The sequence below is a fragment of the Caloenas nicobarica genome, chromosome Z (assembly GCF_036013445.1).
Source record: "Caloenas nicobarica isolate bCalNic1 chromosome Z, bCalNic1.hap1, whole genome shotgun sequence".
NCBI lineage: Eukaryota > Metazoa > Chordata > Aves > Columbiformes > Columbidae > Caloenas > Caloenas nicobarica.
In genome coordinates, this window is record NC_088284.1 from 87385311 (window position 1) to 87411602 (window position 26292).

Sequence of the window (26292 nt, forward strand, 5' to 3'; positions counted from 1 at the left end):
TAAGTTTTTTTTCTTTTTAGATCACTGGGCAGATGTTTTTGCTAGCCTTTCTGAAATGATGCTTAGAACCCTCCTGAGAGGATTAAATCTTTTTGTATTTCATTCCAAGTCACAGTTTGTGGAAATTCAAAAGACAGACATCCAAAGATAGATGAAACGTTTAGAATGACAAATTTAATACGTGTCAGATTTAGATGATACATTTATGAGAGAGGAAAATCTGAAGATAAATTGCTGTGTTGTCATGCTGTGCCTTATACACAAACATATGCCAGCTCTTTAGATGTTTTGCTTCAAAGAAGGCCAGTTCAACAGACTGTAGAAGTTGCAGCGATAAAAGAAGCAGAGTTAATCAGTTGAATTAATAAATAGAACAAAATGTCTGCATTTAGCCGATGTTTTTTTGTTACTGCTTCTGCCCTTTTTGCCATAAATGGGCAGTGCTGGTTGAAGACTGCTATGCTCACTTCTGTCATTATTGATTTAACATTTTTTTCCCATGCAGTACTACCCTGTACATGCTCAAGTAGTCCTCTGCATTTTCATATATTTTACTCTTATGCCTTATCGCTTAATTTTTCTGTGGCTTGGAATCTTCCATGCCCCCTCTTTTTTTTGCTAATGTTCTGGTGAACTCTTTCAAGTCTGATCGTGCAGTCTTAAACACAAGACCTTACAAATCGTTAAACACAACCGATTACAAAATGGTTGCGCATATTTCTCTAACAGGGCCATTTATAAGCGCATATGTGGTGTTGTTTTCTCTGGTGGATGACATAGAGATCTCCGCTTCTCTTTCTACCTCCCCTGGCTTCTCAGCTGCACTCCTGTGCCTTATTTCAAGGCACAAGACAGTTTTACTTATCTGGTGATGCTCTCCCACTAGTTGGAAGGGTTTATATTTGGGAATGGTTAAGAGTGGGCTCTTTGGTAAGTGAGCATGAGTAAGACCCACCTTTAGCAGGTAAAGGGTGTGACTATCTCCATCATCATTTCGATTTTCATGTCCAGGTTGTTCTGTGGTCCTTGCAATTTCTGCAGAGGTCCTCAGAATTGATAAAAAAGTAGAATTAACAATCCAATTTTATTGCCAGACTGGAATTTTTCCAAGTTCGTCCAATTATATTAAGTATTCTCAGGCAACTGTTTGCTGGTTCCACAGACTACTGAATATTTCAATTAGATGAACCTCCAATAATGGTTCTAGAATCTAGAAACGTTTTGAATATTTTAAATAGCTACCAGATGCACAGAATTTTCTTCTTTATACCACTGTTCCCAGGGAAGGTTAGAAACATGTCTCATCAGGGCATAAATGGATTAGAAAAACATTAACTTGGCATTTTTATAGTAATTTTTAGTTAGCTTATGCATGATTGCTTTCTCCTTCAGGTAACTCCCTTTGAAAAGCTAATACATTTCCTTAGGTACAAAAGAAGTTTCTTCAACTGTGTTGATGAACTTGAAAAAGTGTTACCATATGAATGGATTAAGTTTAGAGTTGCTTTCATATGGCAATTTGCATGCCCAATAATATAGTCTATGCTGTTTATGTAATAATTCATTGCTACAGCACATTAGAGATTATTCATAAAAAGCATGTGATTTTTGATATCTAAAAAGAAACCTGCAGCTTTCTCTGGTTGTATTTTTGCTGACTTGATCAATAGTTGCAAAATTGTTGGCTCTCCTCCAAACCTACCATGTCAACAGCATTGACAAGTAGATGCTCGAATCCCAGAAGGTTCATTGGAGTTATGCCGCTTTTTATTTAGCTGCAACAAAGGCTGAGCTTTATGGTTTGACCAGCCATCCTTGCTCAACCTGAAGAAAAGTCACTTAGGGGGCTTGGTGTGTTGTGCAGAGTCCTAGACTGTGGAACTTCTAGGTCATGATCTGCTTTTCTTCTGATTATGCAATGACTGGCTAAAATTGCCGGAAAGGAACACGTAGTCCCACAGCTCCTTCGTAGTGGCTTCCTTTATAGTTCCTGCATTTTAAATATTTTGAATTTTCTTCTAAAATAGGAAGGCAAGAGTAGTTTATTACATATAATTTTTATTTACTCTCCATTTACTTAGCATGTAAATCCAGCTGCTCTGTTGCATCCCTGAGGAGCAGCTCAGTCCCATTTTCTGATCTGTGCTCCCTCACTTATCAAGGCCAGCTGCTGCTCCTGTTGCTTTTGTAGTAAAATGTAATTATCAAAATGTGACCCAATGGTATCATGGCCTCAGTGAAAAATAAACAAAAAGATCTAAAAATTCCACTGAACTGTGGCAGTAAAAGTAGTTTGCTGTCAGAACTGAAAACTCACTCACTCGATTATTTCATTGGCACATTGGTGATGAGCAGGAACTTGAATTAAAATTATAATGTGTAAAATATCTGCAAGTGGATATTTTTTGAAAAAGAGAAATAAATAGAAATGAGTTATTCTGCTTTTGTATTTGTGTAACATTTGGAAAAAATGATCTCTCATAAAGAAGCAATTCACATAATTCAATACAGAATATTCTGAAATGCAGGAATATTTAAATTGTAATGAAATAAGACAAGCATACGTCTTATCTTTTGAATAGTTTTTGAATAGTTTTTGAATAGAAAGTCACAAATGGCATTTCAGTCCGTCAGTGTTGGCAAAGGTTGGTCTTGCCTTTTTTTTTTTTCTTTTTTTTCCTATGCGTTAATAAACAACTACCCTGCTTCAAGTAATTTGCTTTATGCAGATTATCAGGGGTATTTATTACCTTCCTGTGTAGTGAATTTTTGAATCCAATTATTGAAAGTTAATCAATGAGTTTCTTATTTATTATGAAAAGTATTGTGATGCTGCAATCATCAAATGGAACTCATTCATCTAGTTAGGATGTTTCATAGAGGTAAAAATAATGTTCAACAGCAACCGTTAAAAATCAGATTCATTCATTTCCAGTGGAGGATAGAATGACATTTCTACTTCAGTTTTTTGATAAGAGATCAGCACAATTAAATAAGGCCATTTAAAAAAAGAAAAAGCCTAAGTCTGGATTTGAAGTTTTGGCCCACCCTGCAAGACTTATCTAAATGACTTCCCTCCATTTGAAGTCATTTGTAATGCTGAGATGAAACATTCAAAAAAGGTGATTTTATTCAGATTTTGGCAAAAATTCTGAAAGGCGTTATCAAATTGTGAAATTAAATACCAAAATGATATTGGATTTCAGCAGCACCTTGGCAACTGATGCCCTCAGGCTCCTTAACAAACCTCAATTGTCTACCTCATCTCCTCCTTTGGGGTGGGTTTATTTTTCTCCTCTTCGCTCACTATACAAATGCAAATTACTACCATTGGAAAGGTTACAATCGTAAAAGTGGTTTTTTTGTGGATGACAAGATGATGCGTCCTTGGTTCACCGTATGAGAGAGGGACTGGTGCCTGAAAGCGTATGTGAGAAGAGAGCTCTGCCGGAGCGAACAGGCCCAGAGCCCTCGGCTGGCGTGCTTGGTCTCGGCATGCTTTATCACCTTTGCATAAAGTGCTAGAAAACTAAAGATATTTTTTTTCCCACACTTCACTGCTGCTTATTTTTTTTTTTTCCTCCTTTTTAGCAGGACACAATCTACTTGCATTTAAAACTTTTTAGCTGGCTTACTGTTTACAAGATTTTTCAGTAAAAGTTTTCTAATGTGATGAAGTACAGACCAGGCATATGCAATTTGTGCTTTGCCTCAGCAGCGCGTGCAGTCCTGGAGAGTGCACGCAGGTAAATACAGCTGCGTGTTATTTGATAAGGCACTGAACCAAAATCTAGAGTACACTCAAATACCTGTTATCAGAGTAGACATTCAAAGAAAAATTTTTAAAAAAATACTCCTTTTTGTGTCTTTTGTGTGGTGGTGTGTGTGCAAAATGTTATTGTCGATGCAGCCTGATCACCTGCAGGACTTTTTTTTTTTTTTTCTTTCCCACTCATTTTTAAATAGTGCAAGAAAATTCATAGTGAAAGAGGCAAATAAACCATGAATGGCTTCAGAGTCTGTGGTATACTAATGTAATGTTGGATTGAATTTAATGACACAAAATATAGAAAATTTTGAAGAAATGTCTCCTATCTCAAGTATACATTGGCATGCTATGAAAAGACGGGGATAAGGTGTAAACTTGACTTGCAATGAGGAACATAGCTTTTGAAGTCCCAACGAGTCAATGTTTGTCAAGTATTTTGAAATGCAGTGAAAGCTGGTGAAGTTGAGCGGAGCAGGCTGCGGTGCGGCTGCGGGCGGTGCAGCAGCACTGGCAGCGCAGAGCGTTCCCAGCTTGGCAGGACCGATGGGCGGGGAGGGGAGCGCGGCAACGGGGTTTGCACAACAGGACCGGGCACAGCCCTGGGCGGCTCCAGGTATCAGGTAGCAAAAGAACACAGCAGGGCTTTCTGTAATGCAACACAGCACAGACTGAGATTGCTATATAAGAAGTGTACAGTTTACAGTCGCCAATAATGCCAATTTTTACTTATGTTTCAGAACACGGGAACCTGAAACACGAGGTAAGGATTTGTTTTCCTTTGCATGTGATGTTTGTTTTGTTGGTGACATAAGAGCTCCTTATTTACTTTGTGCATGTGCTGTGTGCAACAGGTATGTTTTTCTTCTGAATTTAACAACATATTTCTTTAGAGTGATGAAAGTAGAAGTTGTCTAAGAAATAAAGTATTCATAATTAAATATAAACGTATTCTGTTAAAAATGTGAATCAATTTTCAGTTGATATGGCTTAATGCCGTGGGCGCTGGAAGGGGTGGAGATGTTTTTTAAGTTACAGCTAAAAAACATACATTGCTTCACAACTGATGTCTGTATCCTTACTGTTCCTAGACCAAATCTAGCAGTAGAGTTAAAAGTGTATATATATATATTTTTTTTCTAACATTAGCAAGTCCTGCTGGAATAACATGCTAATGTACCAATCTCTGCCACGCCAGACTGCTGGGTGATGAAGGATTGGCAGGGCAGTGTTTGCCTTTTCATGCAAAAAGACTTTAGTTGCAGAGCTATCTAGTGGTTATGGAGTTTGTATAATGTGGGAAGAATGGTAAGATGGGCTCTGTACAGAGGAGCTGCTGTGGGGCACGTAGTACCTTGCTGTCAGCCCAAGGAGACTGCAGGCTGCCCTGGGCTATTTTCTCACCAGCTTCTGGTGCCTTTCCAGTGAGGTTTAGAAGCGCGTGAGAGCTGGGTTTTGTCTGCCGCTCTGGCAAAAGAGAAACATCACTTTAAACATAGAGTACGATAGTTTCTAGCATCTAATTTAGACCAGAAGTTTATGATAATGTAACTGCTTCAGTGACACGCTGGTTGTCAACAATGTAGGAGCACGTATGTTATTTCTCTCTGTAAGCACGTCCGTGTTTGATAGTGTCACTGAAACGGGTAATGGCATCACAAGGATGTTACTGGTGCAGGGGAGCCATGTGCAGGGCTGACCACCTCTGTGCTCTGTGCTGTCTGGGCTGTTTTGGTGTTGCTGTGACTGCAGTTGGTGGTGTGGTCGGATGTAGGAGCCCCGGCACCCTCGGGCAGGTGCAGCGCTGGGCGAGGAGGGGGCTGCTGGGGCTGTACTGCCACAGACCCTTGCGGGGGCACAGGTGCTGCCACCAGCCCGCTCTCTTCACTGCTCCCTCAGCTCGGCCTCCTGCCACGGGCTGCCTGGCTCTTCATATCTCTGCCTGGAAACACCTGCTGAGTGAGGACACTCTTAAAGATGGAAACTACAGCAAGGTCCATTTGCCCAGCATTCTTCCAGTGCTGCAGCTGACAGGCAGCCCTGGGAGCCGCGAACAGATAGCTTACTGGGCCTTGTGGTTGAGGTTGCCAGATTAAGTAAAGCTGTGTTGAGCATACGCTGGCTGGATGAAGAAAATATGTATATACTGCTTGTATGTAATCCCTTCAGCGTCTCACTCCCCAGTTTGATTCATAAATATTTTTTGTGAAGAAAAAATTACTGCCTTGCTGCAGTTATTGATTTGCTATTGACTATTGAGTTGAACCAAAATGTCAGGATTGCTTTCATTTATACCAAGGCTTATTTAAATACCTGCTTTATTTCTCTCTGTAGAAGGAGACTTGAGCATAGATGAGGATCTGTCATTTTCATAAATGTGGATTTGGATTTTATACCAGTAATGTAATCAAATCTACCAGTACTGCAATTTAAGAGTATTGAGCATGTTTTCATACAGTTCAATAATTATTTCCTTAAGATAGTTTTCCATGAACTCCTTTGGTCTGTATGGTTGTCATAGAATTATTGTTTGTTTTTTTCATTTCAGCTGAACGTTTCTGTACCTTCCTTTGTGCTTACTTTTCCCACTCCTCCCCCTTTCCCTCTCTTGCGCAAATCTGCAGTTACTCACTACTCTGCATCAATCCTTATCAGCAATACAGCTGATGAGTGTTTGGTTTTTTTTTTTTTAATGAATAGAATTGAGCCTCTTGTTCTTATTCAGTAATATTACCTTCATTGTAGCAGCAGTTTTAAATTTTTCTTCTTTCCACTGCAGATGAAACAAAACTTGGAACCTTTCTTTAATTAGAATTGTGGGGTGCAGAAAGAGTATGTCCAAACACTCTAGAATTTGAAAGCTGTTTTTAAACGAAGCTTTTCATTTTGCCAGCTTGCTAGAAGGCTTAGTAATTTGATTGTGCCTCAGGGTAGTGCTTTCTGGCTTGCCTCGGTGTGTGTCCTGCATCAGCTTCTATCAACTGCAAGTAAATCGGAGCAACCTAATTGTTCCCTTTGTTAAGCAACATGCTTTTCTCTGCTTGATTTGATTAAAAAATAAACAAACGCATGAACCTTCATGCAAGCTGCCAGTTAAAACAAGTTTGCAAAAGCAGATCAGTAGTTCACAGATATGTGTTCTTTCACATTGACCTCTGGGATCCACATTAGGTGTCTTGGAGTATAAAATTCATTTAAAAAATTAAAGAAAAAAGTCTCAGTCTTAACAGAGAATTTCTGGTTTCACACAGCTCTGGTCCAACCAAATTTAAAAGAAAGGGGGAAGAGAGTTACTAAATGTATTTAAGTACTTGCCCAGAAAGTAAGGAATTTAAGAATTGGATAGGAAAGTCTAGCTTGCTTAAGTACAAAGTAGGAGTAGTGAAAGCTTCTACCTTACTAAAGCAATGCAAGCAACTTTGGTAATTGTGGACATTATCTGGGGCATTTAATGCCAAACTTTGTTTTTCTTCCAGTTCTTTTCCAGCTATTACTAAATGATTAAAAAATAATTTTGTTCTTGATATCAAAAGATGTTAATGTATGAGTAGACCTTTAATGGACTAAGAATCTTTTGAGCCTAGTGTGAGAAAAAATGCGATATATGAAAAAACTATCTACATTATTAAGAAAATTTTTCAAAGTATGATCTTTCTACAAGATAAAGATAATTGTGGTGGTTGGGGGAAATAATTTAAGAAAACGAGCTTTTCCTAGTAGATTGTGGGAATGAAGGGAGTGCAATGTGCCTACATGAAAACATGTTTATTCATATCCTTGATTTCTATTTTTGCTATGCAGAAACGAACAAATGGAATTAGAAGAAACTCTAGACACGTGGACCCAGGTTTGTCATGATGTTTTAATAGTTAAAAAGAGTGAAAAAGCTGTAACTCACTTTATCAAGTTGCATTATGAACACTTTTTATACACGCAACGCGAAGAACTTTATTGTTAAATTCGTGAAGGTCTAAAGTGATTGTTCTCTTTGTGATAAGGTCAGCTGATTGAACTCAAGGAGAATTTTTTTCTCCTTGCCTTTTTTTTTTTTTTTTTTTTTAACCAGTGCTTCAGTTCTACCTGGACAACAAAATGCCTCTGGGCATTTCGGTTAACATGACCTACCATATTTTACTCTGCAGTTTTAAAAGAAATAACTAAGTGATGAAAAGGAGACAGTTGCTTATAAAGCTTAGGTTCTGATCTGCAAAATTGTGGGTATTCTCAACTCTTTTAACTGTAGTGGTGCTCATTGCTTAGCTGTATTTAATGAGTTGTTACTCTAAAAATCATAAACCAATTGCACTCTTATGTAGAATTTCAAAGTGATTTTATTCTTCCTCTTAGTTTATAGTAGATACTTTTGTAGAATCATGGCAGCAGCAGCCCTTAATAAGATTAAATGCTTGCTTATAGACTGTGTACTCAAGTGGATGAACATTTCCTCTGGGGACCCATAATGTGTCTATATAAAATACTCAATGGTTTTCAGTGTAACTGTGTGATATTTTTAGTGTCATTTTTTACAGTAATTACATTTCTGTCCTTTATGTTTCTTGTATAGTTTAATTACTGGAGATTTGTTATGCAGATATTATTTGGACGACAACTAAGCTGTGGATTATTAAGTATTTCTAGATGTGGACACCTGAGAATAGTTGGAGTCAAACATTAAACAGTATGGCAATTCTATATACCACATTACAGCCTGGCAGAGCTAAGCACTTTTCAAAAAGTAGGAATGCTGGTTGTGCCACTAGCATTGCAGCTGTCTTGGCTCTGAAAGTCTAAATGTTGTAACTAGCTGAAGCAGTCCACACCTTTCTTACTCACGTACCTTTGACATGTTTTGGAACACGTATCGTCACTTTGTTCCCTCTAGCAAAAGAAAAATTGCTTCATGATATTCCTCAATTGTTCTGTGTGTTGTTGACTGAAGTTATTAAAGAAAAAAAAAGAAAAGAAATGAGAACCCTGTAACTCTGAAAATTAATACAGTCAGAGGGGGAAACATCAAGAATGTCAAATAAGACAGAGGGGGATGAGAATACTTAGAATACTTCTTCCAAGTGGCACTGTTTGAGTTCTTCCTATTCAGTGGTATGTGTTACAGTGAAGTGTAATGAAAAATCAAGTAAGTTTGATGAGAAGTCCTGCAAGTAGACAGATGCTCTAAACAAAACAATGTGAGGATACTGGATTAAAATATCTCTTGTCCTCTGCTGGTAAACATCATTGATGGAGGAACCTATTTAGCTGAAGCAGCCTAAAATCAAGAAGTTGTTCACAGCTATTTCATTTGATTTTGTTTGAAATTTGGTTAAAAGTTTTGACAGTGACTGTTTCACCCTCTAAATTTGCTCTGTGCTGAATAAGAAGGAACAATTGAAGGAAAAGTGATTAATGGATGATGAAGTAGAGAAATGCCTGGGAAATATAGAAGTCATGAGAAATGTGTGCAGAAAGTACACAAGTGAAGCACAAATTGGAAGGTAAAAGAAACTATGACTTTGTCTTTCTGCTGTATACTATGACTTCAGCCTGTGGTCCAGGTGCAGATAGCCTCCTGAATTGCTCCATCCACTAAGTTTTAAGGGAGACAGGTTTTAGATAAGCTTTCTTTGGATTAATCAGCAGATAATAAAAGCCATTAAAAGAATAAACCTGTAAATTATCTGCAACTATAAAGCCAGGAAAAACTAGAGTTTGCATTTTACTGTGGAACAACATGATTCTTCTTAAATGTATTTGAGAAGTGATTAGATCGGTGTCAGTTTTCGCCTATAGTGATGATTATATCATGTTTCTTTCCTTGTGTAAGGAACGTCATGAAAACTTTCATGCAGGTGTTTAATTTTTAGGATGTGATTTGCACTATTGACTTAAATGACAAATGGACCATTCATACATATATTCATAAGCATATATTAAGACTGTATGTTTTCTTGAAGGATGATGTAATCCCACCAATGTTTTTAATAGAAATAATTTTGTATGTCTTTTAATAAGAGTAAAAATTATTTTCTTTCTCTTTCTCAGCTATTGGAATAAAACAGTATATGTTTGCTATCTTTTTTATTTTTGTAACAGTATAAAGAGTCTAAATGTGATATATTCACAGCTTGGTGATTTTAAAACTAGCTCTACCCTAAATGCTTCTGCTAATATAAACATTGGAACTTTAATCTCTAAAAGTGTGAAAGTATATTTCATATCAGAAGGATAAACTTAGTAAAAATAGAACACTAGAAGCCTTATATTCAAGATTCATTGCAGATTCAACTCAAAATTTTATCTGTGAAAGAATGTCATTGAGCATGTTCTGACTTCTTAAATAGCTGATCTCTTTATAAGCATGGATTAAAGTTTAGAAAACCTTAGTTCTGAACTGAAAGACACAACCTACAGGTCTTTTCCCTTCAAAAACCATAAAATATTGACTGGGTTTTCTTGGGAGGACATGATATTAACAGGTAATGTATGCAATGCAATAGCTTGGGCAAAACTGTTTTTCAGCCTGGGAATTCAAAGTTCAAACAGTAATTTTAGAAAGAGGTGTTTGTATTTCTGGTTGGTGTCTGGCCCATACTTTGTGAAACAATCCTGTAATATTGATTTTACACAGATTATAAGGAAAAGGATCTGAAGAAAATAACTCAGTTTATGGCCTCAAGTACATACGTTAAAAAAAAAATGTGCGGGGAGAAGTACCGTATTTGAGATATGTTTGTTTAATTAGATATAGTGGGGAAATGAGCTACTATGTGCTTGATACTTTGTTGAAATTTGATTGTATAATCTTTTATCTACATTGAGGCATTGTTATATGTGTTTGATTACTTAGCAATGAAACAATATTCAGTTGTTTGTGTATTGTGCTAATGATTGCATCTTGTCTTCATAGTAAAAATTAGGGGATAGTGTAATATTGACAGTTTTAAACTTCTTTTTCAGTGAAGAATGAGGTATATTGGAGTGCGAGATATTTCAACAAATTCTGACACAGTGTGCTCTGTGATATGCAAGTCTAACTCTGATTTCCACTTCAGTGCCATTCCAGCCCTATGCCCAGCCAAAAGCAAAATCTGGCCCAAATTCAAATGCTAGGATACTCCAGCCTGCATTATAATTCTTTGATAAGCATGTGGTTGTTATACATAAAACTACTGTCTTTAAGTGAGAATTTAAAGCATATGTCTCATTTAATTGTCATATGAGCTATCCAGGCAAGTCCTTGGTAGTCCTGATTGACTGTTGTCTTTCTCATTTAGTCCAGTATAGACAATAGCCAGTTTCTTGGATAACAAGATATAATCTTCTGCAACATGAAGCCCAGTGCTGAAAAACTGGCATTCAGGAATTTTTCTCCATTTCAGCAGTGGAGGCAGCTGCCTGTGGCTGGGTCGATCTCTGGTGGTCCGTTACTACCTGGCTGTCAATATCATTGTTGAGAACAAGAATTTATCTTGGTTTTAAGCCACAGAAAAAGGTCTACCAAAAATGAAAAGTCAGTATTAAACAAGTCCCCAGTATTTAGTTTTCGCATGAGAAGTGAGGAGCTAACTGTTGTCTCTGACAGTATCTCCTCATTATGACTATCTTCATTAAGATGGGTTAGACCAAGGTAGCGTTTTTGCTTTAGTGAAGGAGTTTCTGTGTATAGAATCAAGAAATACATTGGTAGGTGTTTTTCTGAGACCTTCAGTAGCGTTACCTAATTATTTTTCCTTTCAGTAAAATGTAGGAGCAAGTTGCAATCCTCTTCCAATAGTTCTTGTCTCTCCTTTATGACTGAGTAGAGGAAACTATTAAATGCCAGTTGTTTCTGCATCTTTCCTCAGGACCTTGCTCAGAGCCCTGCAGGCTTATTTCTTTCTCTGTTAAATATCTATGAAAAGCTTCTGGGGGAGTTGATGTGACAGCATGGACTGAAGTACTAGAGTATACATAAAACATTCTTTTCAGCTTCAGATGCTGTTTACATCTAATGTAACCATGAGCTGGTCTAAATGAATGTGTACATGAAGGAGCAGCTGACTGTAAATCAGGGAAAGCCTGAAGGAATACTGGAGGGAAGAGAAATGTTTCACAAAACTTCCTTTAGTGAAGAGTTTGTTTGGCAAGTTTGAGGTCTTTCCCACTACTTACTGGTAATGGATAATCTAAGGATGTTACAGAAGTGACAAGATGAGGGAAAGGCTGAGGTACTAAATGCTTTCTTTGCCTCAGTCTTTAATAGTCAGACCAGTTGTGTTCTAGGTTCCCAGCCCCCTGAGCCAGAAGGCAGGGATGGGCAACAGAATGAAGCCCCAATAATCCAAAGGGAAATGGTTAGCGACCTGCTACACCACTTGGACACCCACAAGTCTATGGGGCCAGATGGGATACACCCAAGGATGCTGGGGGAGCTGATCACTGAGCCACTTTCTATTATCTACCAGCAATCCTGGCTAACCGGGGAGGTCCCAGTTGACTGGAAGTTAGCTAACATGATGCCCACCTACAAGAAGGGCCAGAAGGAGGATCCAGGGAACTACAGACCTGTCAGTCTAACCTCAGTGTCAGGGAAGGTCATGGAGCAGATCCTGAGTGACATCACACGGCACATACAAGAAAAACAAATGATCAGGCCCCGTCAACATGGGTTTATGAAAGGCAGGTCCTGTTTGACCAACCTGATCTCCTTCTACAACAAGGTCTAGTTGATGAGGGAAAAGCTGTGGATGTTGTGTACTTAGACTTCAGTAAGATCTTTGACACCATATCCCACAGCATTCTCCTGGAGAAGCTGTTAGCTCATGGCCTGGATGGGTGTACTCTGCGATGGATAAAGAACTGGCTGGAGGGCCAGGCCCCAAGAGTTGTGGTGAATGGAGCCAAATCCAGTTGGCGACCGGTCACAAGTGGTGTTCCTCAGGGCTCAATACTGGGGCCAGTTCTGTTTAATCTCTTTATCAATGATGTAGATGAGGGGATTGAGTGCACCCTTGGTAAGTTTGCAGACAACACCAAGTGGAGTGGGAGTGTTGATCTGGTGGAGGGTAGGATGGCCATACAGCGGGATCTGGACGGGCTGGATCAATGGGCTGAGGCCAATTGTATGGGATTTAACAAGGCCAAGTGCTGGGTCCTGCACTTGGGTCACAATAACCCCAGGCAGCACTACAGGTTCGGGGAAGAGTGGCTGGAAAGCTGCCTGGCAGAGAGGGATCTGGGGGCGTTGATTGACACCTTGCTGAACATGAGCCAGCAGTGTGCCCAGGTGGCCAAAAAGGCCAACAGCATCCTGGCTTGTGTCAGGAATAGTGTGGCCAGCAGGACTAGCAGAGTGATCATCCCCCTGTACTTGGCACTGGTGAGGCCCCACTTTGAATACTGTGTTCGGTTTTGGGCCCCTCATCGTAAGAAGGACATTGAGGCACTAGAGAGAGCGCAGAGGAGGCAACAAAGCTGGTGAGGGGCCTGGAGCACAAGTCTGATGAGGAGCGGCTGAGGGAACTGGGGCTGTTCAGCCTGGAGAAAAGGAGGCTGAGGGGAGACCTGATCGCTGTCTGCAACTACCTGAAAGGAGGTTGTAGCATGGAGGGGGTTGGTCTCTTCTCCCAAGTAGCAAATGATAGGACAAGAGGAAATGGCCTCAAGTTGCGCCAGGGGAGGTTTAGTTTGGATATTAGGAAAAAATTTCCTCATGGAAGGGGTTGTCGGGCATTGGAACAGGCTGCCCAGGGAAGCCGTGGAGTCACCATCCCTGGAGGTGTTTAAAAGGTGTTTAGACGAGGTTGTTAGGGACATGGTTTAGTGCTAGAGTTAGGTTATGGTTGGACTCAATCTTGAAATGAGTCTATGATTTTCGTAGTAGTAAAACATCCATCACATCCTGTCACTGACCAGGAGACTTGGAGACTTGCTGCGTGCAAACTAACCAGAATGGCCTGCTTGTTGACGTCCTTTTGATTTAGTTTTTGCTGTTTCCTATAATAGATAAAAATGCAGTTCATGGCTTAAAAAGTACAGCTTTTATGGCTTTAAACAAAGCAAGAGAGATAAATTACTATTTTAGAGACTTGAAGGGACTCAAACGTCCACTTCTGTTGGAAGTAAAGTGTGTCTAATAATTAACAATCATAACAAAGTATATATAGTTCTGAGTGTTTTCCCTAGAGATAATGTAATGTTTGTGGAGCATTAGATTTGCTGAGTTGCTAAAGGCTGCTCTACGTGGTAATGTGTTAAGCTACAGAACTAAAAATGAGCTTTGATTATTCATATATAGAACACATACACATTACTTTTGAGGGGTATATTGGGTTATGGATGCTTTTTCCTTCCCTACACAGCATCTAAACTTTATTGTTCAGGGTGCTTATGAAGAATATAGTGCATGTCTCTAGGAATCTGTGTGATCCAGGTGAATCGCAGGCAAGAACTGGTTTAACAAGGTAGCAAGGAGCACGCGTGCTGCAGAAGGAAGGCTTCTGAGCAGGTAGAGGCAATGTTGCTTGCTGACGTGCTGTATAATTCTGAATGTTCTGGAGTCCTTCAGGGACTTGGATGGCAGCTGTAACCTGACCAGCCCCTAGTATTGGTAGACGTGTTTTGACATGTTTTACATCATGTGGCTGGGACAGTGTTGGGGTTTCAGACCAGAGTTGCTGCGTTCTTAGGAGCAGTTAATGGTACAGCTTCGTCCAGGTGGACCTCAGCAACAGTGAATTCAGAGAGACGCTGAATTGTGTGACCTCATTTATGAGATCAAATTAATTTATCACACAGATTTATTAAAAATACATGTTACATTCAGGATAGTTGCCCCCCCCCCCCCCCCCCCCCCCCGCTTTTTTTTCTCTTTTTACTACAGCACTAATGCTGTGTGCTGAGCTATTGTTCTTTCCCAAAATAGTGAATTCATCTTTGTTATACAAGAAATAACATGTCTAATGTTTTGCACCAAGAAATTTTCCACTAATGCATTTCTGGAAGGCAAAGCAGAGTTTTGTCTTCCAATGAAGCATTTCAAATGTAGTTTAATGATTTTTATTTGGGCTGTTATATTTTAATTTAAAATTATTTTAAAATTAAAATTATTTTTAAATTCCTGTTAGGGAGAGGTGTTTTGAAAGGTGCCTGTCCCTTTGGCATCTCAGCAGTGAGCTGACATTCAGAGAAGAACATAGCCTTTAGCATTTTCTTTTAATTAAACATCAGAAGACCCAGATGCCAAAGGGTGAAATATATTTATTTTGTCAAACTCTTTCATCCTAGTCTGGTTGGATTGCAAGGTTAGTTAGTAGTTGAGTAATTTAGGTTCTTTTGTCTTATTGGATGTGTTTTTGGGACTGTCTGTATCTTGAGCAACCAACATTTTAGTTTTCTTCTTAGAGAAATAATGGTCTTTAATACATGCTCAGTGTGTATTAGCATATTTTTTAAGGTGGGGTGGGTTAAAAATCCCATAGTATCTTCCTATTTTTCTGCGTAAAAAACCTCTCAACATGGACCATTCTAAGCAAAACATACCTGTTTACGGATAACTATAAATACAAGGGAGTTTGCAGGTAGGAAAAAAGAAAAGATTAAGGTAGAAGTGGACAAAAGGAGCATACAAGTATGATCAATAAAACAAAAAAAATACTGTTTTGCTTTTTACACACAAAAAATAGTACAGTACTGTTTAAAAAAAAAAAAAGAAAAAAGGAAAGGCATGTACAGAAATCATACGGTCCAAAGTTGCCTTTAGTTACCATGGCACATAGAAGGGAATTGCATAGTATTTTCCTGAGGTTTATTGGGATTTAAGAATCTCTTATTCCTCTTCAAGAGGAGTATTGCATTTACCTATTTTCATATCTGATTTTAATCTTCAGCGTGCTGTCATTCTCAGAAAGCAAAACAAAGATAATAAGGCAATGAATGATGAAAAATAGTCAAAAGTTACTGAATTTTAACAGTAGTCTAAAGCATATGGTTTCTTTTTTTGTGGCTCACTTGTTTAACTAAATCATATTTGATTGCTACTTCAAAGTAATTCTCACACAAAGAATTTGGGAAACATTGTAAAACTGAACGCAGCCATCCCATGGGAGAAAAAAGACTGCTGGAAATTCACAGCAGAGAAGCTCCCAGAACTGCCTCTGCCTGAGGAGGGTTTTACAGCTTGGTAGAAGGGGCCAGAGGCAAGAGCCTGAGAAACCGATGCTGCTTTTTCAGGAGAGTTTTTAATCTGTTCACCTCTTGAGTTTCCCAGAGAAGAGAACAGTGAGGCTGAGGGAACCAGCCCAGGATCCCTGCTTCAACAGCAGCCAATTAAATGGATGCTTGAGGATAGAATATAGGGCAAGGTGTTGTGGTACTTCCCCCAGTATCTTGTGTTTTTGTTTCTTAGCTCTTAATTTTTCTTCCACATATTTTATTTACCACTTCTTGAGACAATCTAAAATCTTGGTGCTAACAACATCCTTTAGCTGTTACTTTCATAATTAGTTGTGTGAATTAAATACTTCTTTTGGTTTGTTTTAAACCTGCTGCCTTTTAGTTTGCTGCCTCCTATTTTTGAATCAGGAAAGTGAATAATAAATGAAGAAGTAATGAATACTTTTTCTCTGGTCACTGTCTCTATGCCACTCGTGAGTTCTCTCTGTCATATCCCCTCTAGTCATCTCCTAGCCTGAAACGCCATTCTCTGCCTAATTCTTGTTATGCAGAAGCTTTTATATATATCTGACCATCAGTCTTTCTAGTCGCTGGTCTGCTCTGAGAAATTTCTTAGCATTGGTACACAGCAAAATTAGATTATGATCTTAAAGAAGCGATTTTAAAGAATAAGTAGCAATTATTTTGAGATCGGTGGTCTGTATGATGGTAGCTGTTTTAGACTCCACCATCCTGTATGAATGTTCAACCCATATGTTACTTTGTATTTGTTAAGTTACACCTCACAGGAAGTTATGACCAAATGACCTCCAAATGTTCTTCCAGCCAAAGTTGCTCTGTGACTTGTACAGGCACTTCAGTTGATGAAATCTTCCTTCAATTCTTGGCAAGTAATGTTATTTTTAAATAAATAATTTTGCACTGTCTACAAGACTGAATCCACTTTTACTTCTGTTTCAATACTGCAAATTAATTTTTTTGAACAACCTAAGTCCAAGCATGGATTCGTTTGGATCACCCTTTTGGAAACCACTTTCTATTTGAAAAAAATATTACTGTTTCAACCTTTCACTTCTGTCCTTTTGCTGCGTATTTGTCTGGAGAGAACTTTGTCTTTTGTATCATGAGAACTGAAAGAGAGCCTCATAGTGGGTCATGTTAAAATTATTTTGGTAATCCATATTAATACATAATCTTGATCCTCATTTTCATTGTCTGCTTCGAAGAACTCGAAACAATACGCCCAAATTTCCTTTAAAAAGTATTTTTAGTCTCTATCCATATATTTGCAAATTCTGTTTTTGTAGTAGGATTTACCAGTCTGCCTCATACAAACATCAGATACCTGTGTCGCAACATCTACTGATTACAGCTGAGCTTCTTTAAAACATTGCTTTCAAATTTCACCTCCTGCTTCTATGGTACTGAGGCTGTTTTAAGAAATAGGTTGCAGATCATAATGAAACAACTCGGCAATTTCAGATTTGAATTTATTTAGTACTCGGTGTTTCCACATTGTGACAGGTTAAAAATTTGATCTGATCGATTTTTTTTTTCAGTAGAATCAATTAATGCAACACAGTTATTTTAACCCTTTGATGTGCTTTATCCAGGAAAAGCATGAGGTACCTTTATAAGGGATTGAGAGAAATCACTTGAATTCAGCCATTGTTGCTGCTCTTGCTGACCTGCAGATAAAAAGAAAACGTGTTCAGTCTTGCACCTTCTATGACTCGCATTTCTTAAGCTTTAGTGTGTAACAGGGAATTAAATAGTAACTTCATTATCTGATACCTTGAAAACATGCCTCAGTCCCACTAACCTTAGAGGTTATTCTTTAAACAGCCCATTTTGAATAGGAGATGTGGGGTGAGGGAGAGAGCATGAGGCACCATGTCTTTTAGTTCAGATGATAAAGCAGCATGTTTACTGTTCTTGGATTTTTTCCTTAATTGGATTTGACAGCAGCAAATCGCATGAAGTATGATACAACAAGAGCTGCATGGGTGCTTCACAGCTTTCCTTCCAGAATAACAGCTCATCCCTGGCAGTAGCAGTCATCTTGCCACTAGCAGTGGTCATTTTAGTGCAGTGGAATACATTGAATGCCACAACATCAACAATTTAAACATTTGGAATTTTTTTACTGTAAGACCCTACAGGTTGCCTGATAGTTTTTCCCCTCCCTCCTTTTTTTGCTTGATCACGGGGAGAAGAGAGGATAAATAAAACAGATGGCTCTAAAAGGCAAAGAGTATGAGACATAATGGTGGAGACATAAATCTCTGACTGCTCTTGTGCATTTTGTGCTGGTTTTGTTATTCGTCTGTTTCTGGTGGTATTGATTTAAATCCTGTAATTGTACATCGCTCTGCATGTGGCTCCGGCACCTGAGAAACGTCGAATGATCAACTAATCTCAAAGAGCTGATGCTGGGATTTGAGTGCGTAAGGGGTATTCTTTGTCCGGGCAGTGTTTTTTGGGAGAAAGAACCAACTCTGGGTGTTCTGCTGGTGTCAGTTTGATCTCTGGTGACTCTTTGATGTAACTGCAGGCTGTTGCCACAAGGTGTGGTGCTTTCTCCCACCCAGGCGTTCCCTCACTGCCCTTTCTTTTGAATCTAATGATCATCCAGTCACAGGGCTAAAGGCACTTCAGTGAGATAATGGAAATCTGGTCTTGGGAGGCAGTGGTGGTGGCAGTGACGAGGAAATAAGTGATTTTCTTTCTGATTGGATTGCTGCAGCTGAACCAGCTCAGTCCTGAGGCTGCACAGTTAGTGGGGATACAACAGAATACGCTAATCCTGGACTAAACGAAACATCAGCCTACGTCCTTTATTGCTTTCAGATATCGCTTATATCCTAACAAATGACCCACTGTTTGCTGGAGAACATGATCCACATTGAGACTGGAAAGCGGACACAGGAGAACCTTCCCTGTCGGGAAGATGCATATATGAGAGTTTTCTTGTGGAGGAAGGAAAGAAACAAAAAGGTTTTAAGATGGAGCCTGATTATTATGATAGGATTGATATCTTGACAGGGGACCAATAACCTCTTGATTTTCCAAAAAAGTTCAAGTGATCATGGATGATTTTATTGTATGTTTTCATTGTTATCTTTAAAACAACACCCTTTTACTGTGTACTCATCTTGTGATCCATCTTCAGATGGACTTATTTATATGTAAACATAGAAAATTAAGCCATTTAATTTTTTAAACAATTATTAAAATTTGTACTAGAAATTGAAAGTACTTTGATAAAAAGGGGGCGAGTTTGTAGCAACTTTAGTGTATCGGAGTAGTGTGTAATTTCTGATTGCTAGAAAAGAAAGGGTAACTTCTAAATGAAGACAGTGAGGTCAGATACGTAAGATACATAGGTTTTTGTACTCACTGGATACTTCAAACGTGGTCTGAATTTTTGTGTATAGATATGTCAACTGAATGAGGCTAGGAATACTACAGATTTGAGGAAAAGCTGGAGATATCACAAAATATTGTGCCTTTTGGATTTCCTAGAATTTCTTTTCATAGATTGTTCGTGCTTCAAATGTGCAAAGTATGCAGCATAAAATCAGAATCACAAGTATGTATTATTTGGAGAGAAACAATTTCAACTACATTGCAGTAACAATGAAATATGTACTCATCCTGGTTTGCTTGTGTAACACAAATATTTTGTAGTGAAGGCAAGTTTTGTTCTGTTTTTGTTCTTATTTTCTTTTGATCCAAAGAAAATAAGTTAGTTGCTATAAACTATACAAACCAGAAATCAGTAGCCATACTTTTTGAAAGGAGACTTGTTTCAGCCAAAGCAACAGTGTCTTTTCATTGCTTAATATAATGCCATAATTTGGGTGACATTCATCTGCAGATGTTTCCATGCAAAGAAGGTCTATATTGGCCTGAAATGGTTTTGGATGTAGATTAAAAACTGTCAGTTAAGAAGTAAGAGGTACCTGCCATAATCAGGGAAAAGGGCACAGAAAATAAAAATTGCTTGAAGAGGAAGATCACAAGAGTGTTTAACTTAAAAAGCTGAAGGATTATGTAGCATTATGAAGAGGGTGCATGCAGGCAAGATTATTCTGTCATTTGCTGGAACCTGCCTGGTTTGCCAGGCATCAGCTACTTCCCCTTCACATTGTGTAATAAGTTAAAATTTCCAGAGAATTTGCTTCTTCTAAGTAGCAGCAGTGGAGAGTAAGGTCATTTATCTTGGAGGCAGATGTTATTGGTCAATACTGAGCACAAAAGAAATTGCGTGAAAGATAATTCCATTTTCATTTTTGCAATGCTTGATGTTTAAAATCTCAGCAGGCTGTCAGCAATGCATATTTCTAAATTTTGTCTGAGACCCGTGAAAGATTCTAAGTGGCATAGGTGTGCATTTGCATGGGTTACATTGTGCAAAGTTACCATCCTGCTGCCCATGATTATTATTTTGGTGTACAGCATCTGTACACTCAAGTGTACAGAGTACTCAGGATGACTAATTCCATGTGTGCTGAATAGACTTGTTGAAAGGCAGGGTTGCCTCCTGTCACGCCATGCATTCAGGCACTCTGCAGGTGAGATTCGACTATCGTATTCTTGCTGCAGTATATTTATTTTTCAGAAAGGATAAAGTTTATGTGTGTTTATACTTAATTGACCAGGGTCTTTTCAAAATTATTCAGTCTGTGAATGCTTAACAGAAAAATGCCTGGGTCAGGTACAAGATGCATGACATTTCGCAGTATTAAATTCAGTTTCCAAGGGGAGGCTCTTGTTCTTAAGCCTTTTTCCTTTTACTGCTTGCCTCAGAATCATCCCTGGGCAAGCAGAAAGTAGTATTAAAATTATAGCTCAAAGTAATTACTTCTGTGGAATAATGGATTTTTATCTTCCAAGATTTGTGCCTGTTTTTCAGAGCCTTTTGCTGTATATAATCTACTACTCTCTGGTCACACCTCTGCAGCTCATCTATAGTATCTGCCCAACATAAGTTGTTAGCTCCTCAGGGCAGGTACTTGTTTGAACAAATACACATTTTAGAATGCCATGGCTGTCTATGGCACCACATCAAAAGCTGTGATAATTAACACTGGTTAATTTTCATGCCTTGTGCCTGTATAAAAAGCAGTACCTCATGTACCACACTTTTTAATTCATATGCCAAAACTCTAGTTTACTCAATTCTAAAGAAAATAATGAAGCTTCTTAGCTTTGAGACAACATTCTTTTTAAAATTTATGTCCCCAGTCCTCCTACTAAACTACACTGAAATGATGAGATTTCATTACTTTGTCAAAACCAATGAAAACTGTATATTTGAAACCTGGATATTCTTTGTTCACATAATGAGATATTTAGCATGCAGCCATTTCTATTATTTGTTCCAAGTGCTGAGATTCTTCTCGATCTAGACAATTCCAAAATCCCTTACTCTCTCAAAAACAGCTGCTTATGTCACCGCAAGTAAGGACTGGTAGCCTGCACAAACTTTTGAAGTTAAAATTTTAAGAAACACAAGAGCTTCTCCTTAAGACTTGTTTGGAGGAAGACTTGCTATAAAAGAGAAACCAAGGTCTGTCAGCAAAAGTAAAATAGTTTTTACTCTCATTTATCATGAAATGTCTGTGGCTGTGACCATTATAAAGCCAGTGACATTCCTCACTCTCTTCTACCTTTTTTCAGTGCAGTCCTGGAGAAAGCCCTCTTTTTCTATCATTTTAAACATCCTTTCTTGCTTTTGCAATCCACAGTTATCCATATAAGACATGTCCAGGTTTTCTAAATTGATGTGCTGAAGTTTCTGTGTCAAGCTTAAAAAAGAAAAAAAAGACAAGTGCAGCTGAAAAGTGATCCTTTATTGCTGCAGTTACATATGGATGTACAAAAGCAAATGTATGTATTTTAAGGGAAGACTGTTTGAATGTTTGTGCAAACAGGAATGGGTTGACATTTGTGTGTCAGTAGATGCTTTCTGCAGTATACTTAATTTTCAGATTGCTTGTGCTCCATTGTAATGTTTTGTCCCCTGACTTCCCCAGATCCTTCACAGTTTCTTTTCCTTCTGTTCTATTTTGAAAAACAAAAAAGAAATTTAAACCTGAGGAGTTAATCTTTTAGAGCTGTCAGCAGAATGACCCTTAAGGGCATGAGAGAGAAATGGTCATTGGTCATCTAAATAATGATAGGTTCATTCCCTTCCAAAAAGGCAGCCCTTATGGCTTTCTCTTAGTTTTAAAAGCAAGGCTGTTCAGAAGCATTTCTGCAGTGCCTGTTTTTTCTTGCACAGAAGCAAGCTTCCAGATTCCTTAAAAAGAATGTCATGATGTGCCAAATGTCCCTGCTTAGGAGTTCAGTAAGAAAATACCTTCTGTTGGAGTTATTTTTCTAAATAAAAATTTAAATCTGAAAATTCAGTTTGGATTCTGGATTTTCTTAGCTAAATTGCTTATTTCTGATAAAAATAAATGCTAGCTGTATTTATAGGATCACTAAGCTGAGCACTGAGTTTGGCCTTGACTTGGAAGACCTGAAAACTTAAAGCTGCTACTGAGATGGGACTGTCCGCATCAGTGAGTGTCCATGTTCCCACGCTGCTAATTTTGCTAATGCTGCTCATCTTGTCACTAAGCATAAAGAGTTATCTTCAAATGTCCTTGCCGAAAAAACATTTGAGCTAAGTCAAATAGTGATAGATGAGGAGAAGGTATCTGTCTATACATTGTTGCTTAAGCAAAACAAGCTACTGCAATATATTAAAAAAAAACCCAAACAAAACCTGTGTAGAAATATTTCTGAAGTCACACGATTTGAAAAATGCAACCATGTAAATTGAATAACATAACTAGACTTGTTTTCCTTGTTTTACTTGTAATGAACTCCTGCCATGATCTGCAATGTAGTTCCAAGTTTTGTGTGGATCTTATTTGGAAAATGGAGATACAGATACTTATTAGGGGGCTTTTTGCTAATGATCAGGTTTGCAAAACCTGAAGAAGAGCAAAAGGGCTTCCTGAGTTGTGGTGTTTTTCTGTTTCTGATAACAAGTTGTTGATCAGACTGTTAGCAGACAGATTTTTTCCTCCCACGCTGCTTCATTTTATTTGATGGTTGACCATTTTTGCAGAGGTCTCTGCCAAGAATACAGTTTATATATACAGCATTGAAGAGAAAGGGTGGAAAAATGGAGTCTGAATAATTAGAGAAGATTTGGCAGATAGCAGATGACTGGAGGGAACCCCAAGTGGTGCTTCAAGAAGGTTTTTGAGGAGGTGCAGCAGTAGGAACAGTTGAGGTTAGGCAATCACAGAAAGCAGGGCTAGGACTATTAGAAAAAAAAATTCTTCAGTAGTGTTGTTTTTTTTTTTTGTCCCATAGGATGACAGTGTTTATATCTTCTGTTTCTGTGGAAGTGAATGAGAAATGTGAATGTTCATGAGATGTGGTTTGGAGTACATTACAAATTTGCTAACTGAATTATGAAATAGTGAAGATTCTTCCTCCCCCCTGGTGCTTTTGAGTTCTCTGTTCATGGAAGAAAGCCCTGCTAGGGCTGCTCTACTTATATACATTTATGAGCAGAATCTTAAACGCTTAGTTGAGTAAGGCTCATGGTAACTGTTAAATGTTTTATTAATCAGCCTTCAGAAGTTTTTTGACTTTTTTGAGTCAAGTAGCAAACTCAGGAGTTGTGGTTAGTCATATGAAAAATATCGAGACTTTATTGAACACTACTCAAAACCAAAACAGCTAAAGAGAAGACAAGTGAAATATTCAGAGCTCTTTCTTAGGCACTGTCAGCATTTCAGTCATATTGTCTGAATGTAAGGCTTATAATCAATATCCAAAATTAGAACTTTAAATTATGAAATACAAAAATAATGACTTAAGACTGGGAGAATTGCAAGTTCAATTAAAATATATTCTTTGAGGTATGTCTATGTACTCATTAATTGTATTACTTTTCTCCAGTAGTAATTATTTAAATCATTGCCACACTGAAGAGTGCACTTAAAAGACTGGGCTGGCATGTTCCATGTATATGAGTTGTGTAATTTCTGTCATAAGTACTTGGCCTAAAAGTTAAAAACCCAGTGTATTTTCTTTTGTGTCATTAATAGCCCTAGAAGTGGGGTTTTTTTGGTAAGTGATTATGTAGCCTTGCTTTTCTCTTGTGTCCTCACTGGCTGAAAAGTTCTTCTAGACAAGTTTTGCCTTTGACAGAAACTGTACAAAGCTGTTGACTTTCACTGGTTGTGGAGACACTGATTAGGAATTAAGAAGTAGCTCTGTTGATAAATGCAAGAGAGGAGAATCCAGTTTACTGTAATTCTGTAACAAAATCATTAGAAACAGGAATTTTAAACCCTGAAGCTAGCTGAGCTGAAGAACATACAGCAAATGCCGAAGGACTTTGTTTTCGTATAGTCTATGCTCAGAATAGAGCTTTCCTTTAACTAGCTTTTAATAATATTAGTATTGGACCAAGATGTTGCCAAAAAAGGTGGCAAAGCTGCTGTTTTGCTTGTCAAGGATATTCAGATTGTGGGTATAACTGTCCACCTGCTCTTCACACTGCTGTCCTTGTCAACCCATCTGTTTTTCGTCTCTATCTTAACTCCTTGTTGCTTTTATTTCAATACAAAGTCTCCTTTGCCTGTGTGTCTTTAGTTTATGCTGTTAAAATGGTTCAGAACACTGTGGGTCACTGCTGAGACGTTTAATCCAATGAGTCAATGAGATACTGCCGTGGGTTGCTTTCCCCTCTTTTCCTTGCTGGAGGGTGAAGATGGCTGGAGATGGACCTACTCTCGGATTTGAGAGGTAGCATTTCTTCTGGTCTTTGCTATGGAAGGCTTATCAGTCACTCAATGTCAGTCTGTTCCTCAGTAGAGCTGCATGCCCTATTTTTTGTAGCTACAAAAATAGAAACCGAAAAGGTTTAAAGCAAGTTCAGAGTGTCCAAACAGACACCCAAAATGCTATTTTGGTGAAAGGACGGACAAATTCGTGAGACTTCATGTCATTTCCTATAGAAAAGGCACATATCATTGTGTTGAGATTCTGGAAACATTAAGATGTGGCCTTGTCAGACAGTCTAAAATTCTGTTTCAGATTCCTGATTTCATGAGGCTTTCTTCCATTACGTTAGTGGTTTTTGGATCAGGTTATAAATATCTGTGATGAGGCTATATTTTTGCTAGAGAAAAATAGTGTTCCTTCAAGACTCATATTAACTAGGAATGTTGTTTAATGCAGACACAGCTGGTTTACATCTTGGTGCTAATGGTATATAGTATGTCCACAAATTCACCTTTGAACTCTGGTCTCCTATACTCTATGTCATTTTTTTGTATGTTAAAGTGATCCCTGTCCAAAGTGTAAACCACATTCCGTGTTGTTTGGAAATAACAGATGCTGGAATCAATTTTGTCAGATAGAGGTCATCATAGGGCATGCATTATGCATGTTGTTAGCAAAAAAATAACATTTTTGAATCACTACATGAAACTCTGAGGGTCATTCAGTGCCATTCATAAATGCTGAGCTGCTGTGAGGAATACAAGTAGTTTGTATGTTCTCGTCATTTCGTATATAATGGGTATTCTAACTGTACTATGTTAATTCTAAAATGTAACCACCTTCCTTGCCTCATAACTTTGTGATTAAATACTCAAATGCGTGATACAGTTTATGAATGGTTTTCTTTTTCTATAATGTAGCCACATTCGTACCTTGTGAACCCTGATTCTAGCATGTTTTCTGCTTTTCTCATGAGCTACAGTTTAGTTCAATTTGTGTTAGGTCTGTGACCCAGCGCTTGGCTACAAAGAGTTTTCTAGGAATATGGGGGTTTTCCTGATTTTTCAGATAAAGTAAATTTCAGTACTTTCTTGGTGGAATAACCAGGTCAGTTCGCTTTTTGATTTCAAGGTTTTAAACTGTGAGGTTGGTTTTGCATCTTCAAATTAGGAAGTTTCCTGACAAAAGCTTTCAGTCATGTGAAAATCTGACCTCAGAGAAGCCAATGGTATTTTTGCCATTAATTATGATAACACATGACTGAAATCCTAACCTTGTCCTTTGTGTTGGAATTTTATCTGCTTTTAAGTGTATTAATTAATAACGTTGTGCTAGATATGTTTCCAGAAGTTTTCTGCACTTGTCAGATGCTTTCAGTACTGCAGCCATGTACATCACAATGGCAGTGTCTCTAATGCTTATCATATTTCACATTTTACTCATTAATGCAGTGTTTCTATACTGTTTCTATCACAAATAATCCATAAATACACTTGAAACATTTCAGGTTTCTTTAACATACCGCTTTTTTTGGTTTGTATTATTATATTACAGCAAGTACTCAGGATTCTTAA

At 38.1% G+C, this 26292-nt stretch overlaps 1 protein-coding gene across 2 annotated transcripts in view; it reads left to right on the top strand.

The window, feature by feature from the left end:
• VAV3 (vav guanine nucleotide exchange factor 3) overlaps positions 1 to 26292 on the top strand; it is a 164330-nt gene that overhangs the window by 102059 nt on the left and 35979 nt on the right. Inside the window, exons 18-19 of one of the 2 annotated variants that reach the window (XM_065655754.1) lie at positions 4507 to 4529; positions 7568 to 7613. In XM_065655754.1, the coding sequence (XP_065511826.1) occupies positions 4507 to 4529; positions 7568 to 7613 (69 nt within the window). Of the gene's footprint in view, positions 1 to 4506; positions 4530 to 5131; positions 5158 to 7567; positions 7614 to 26292 lie in introns of both variants that reach the window. The other variant, XM_065655753.1, reaches the window with a different exon arrangement.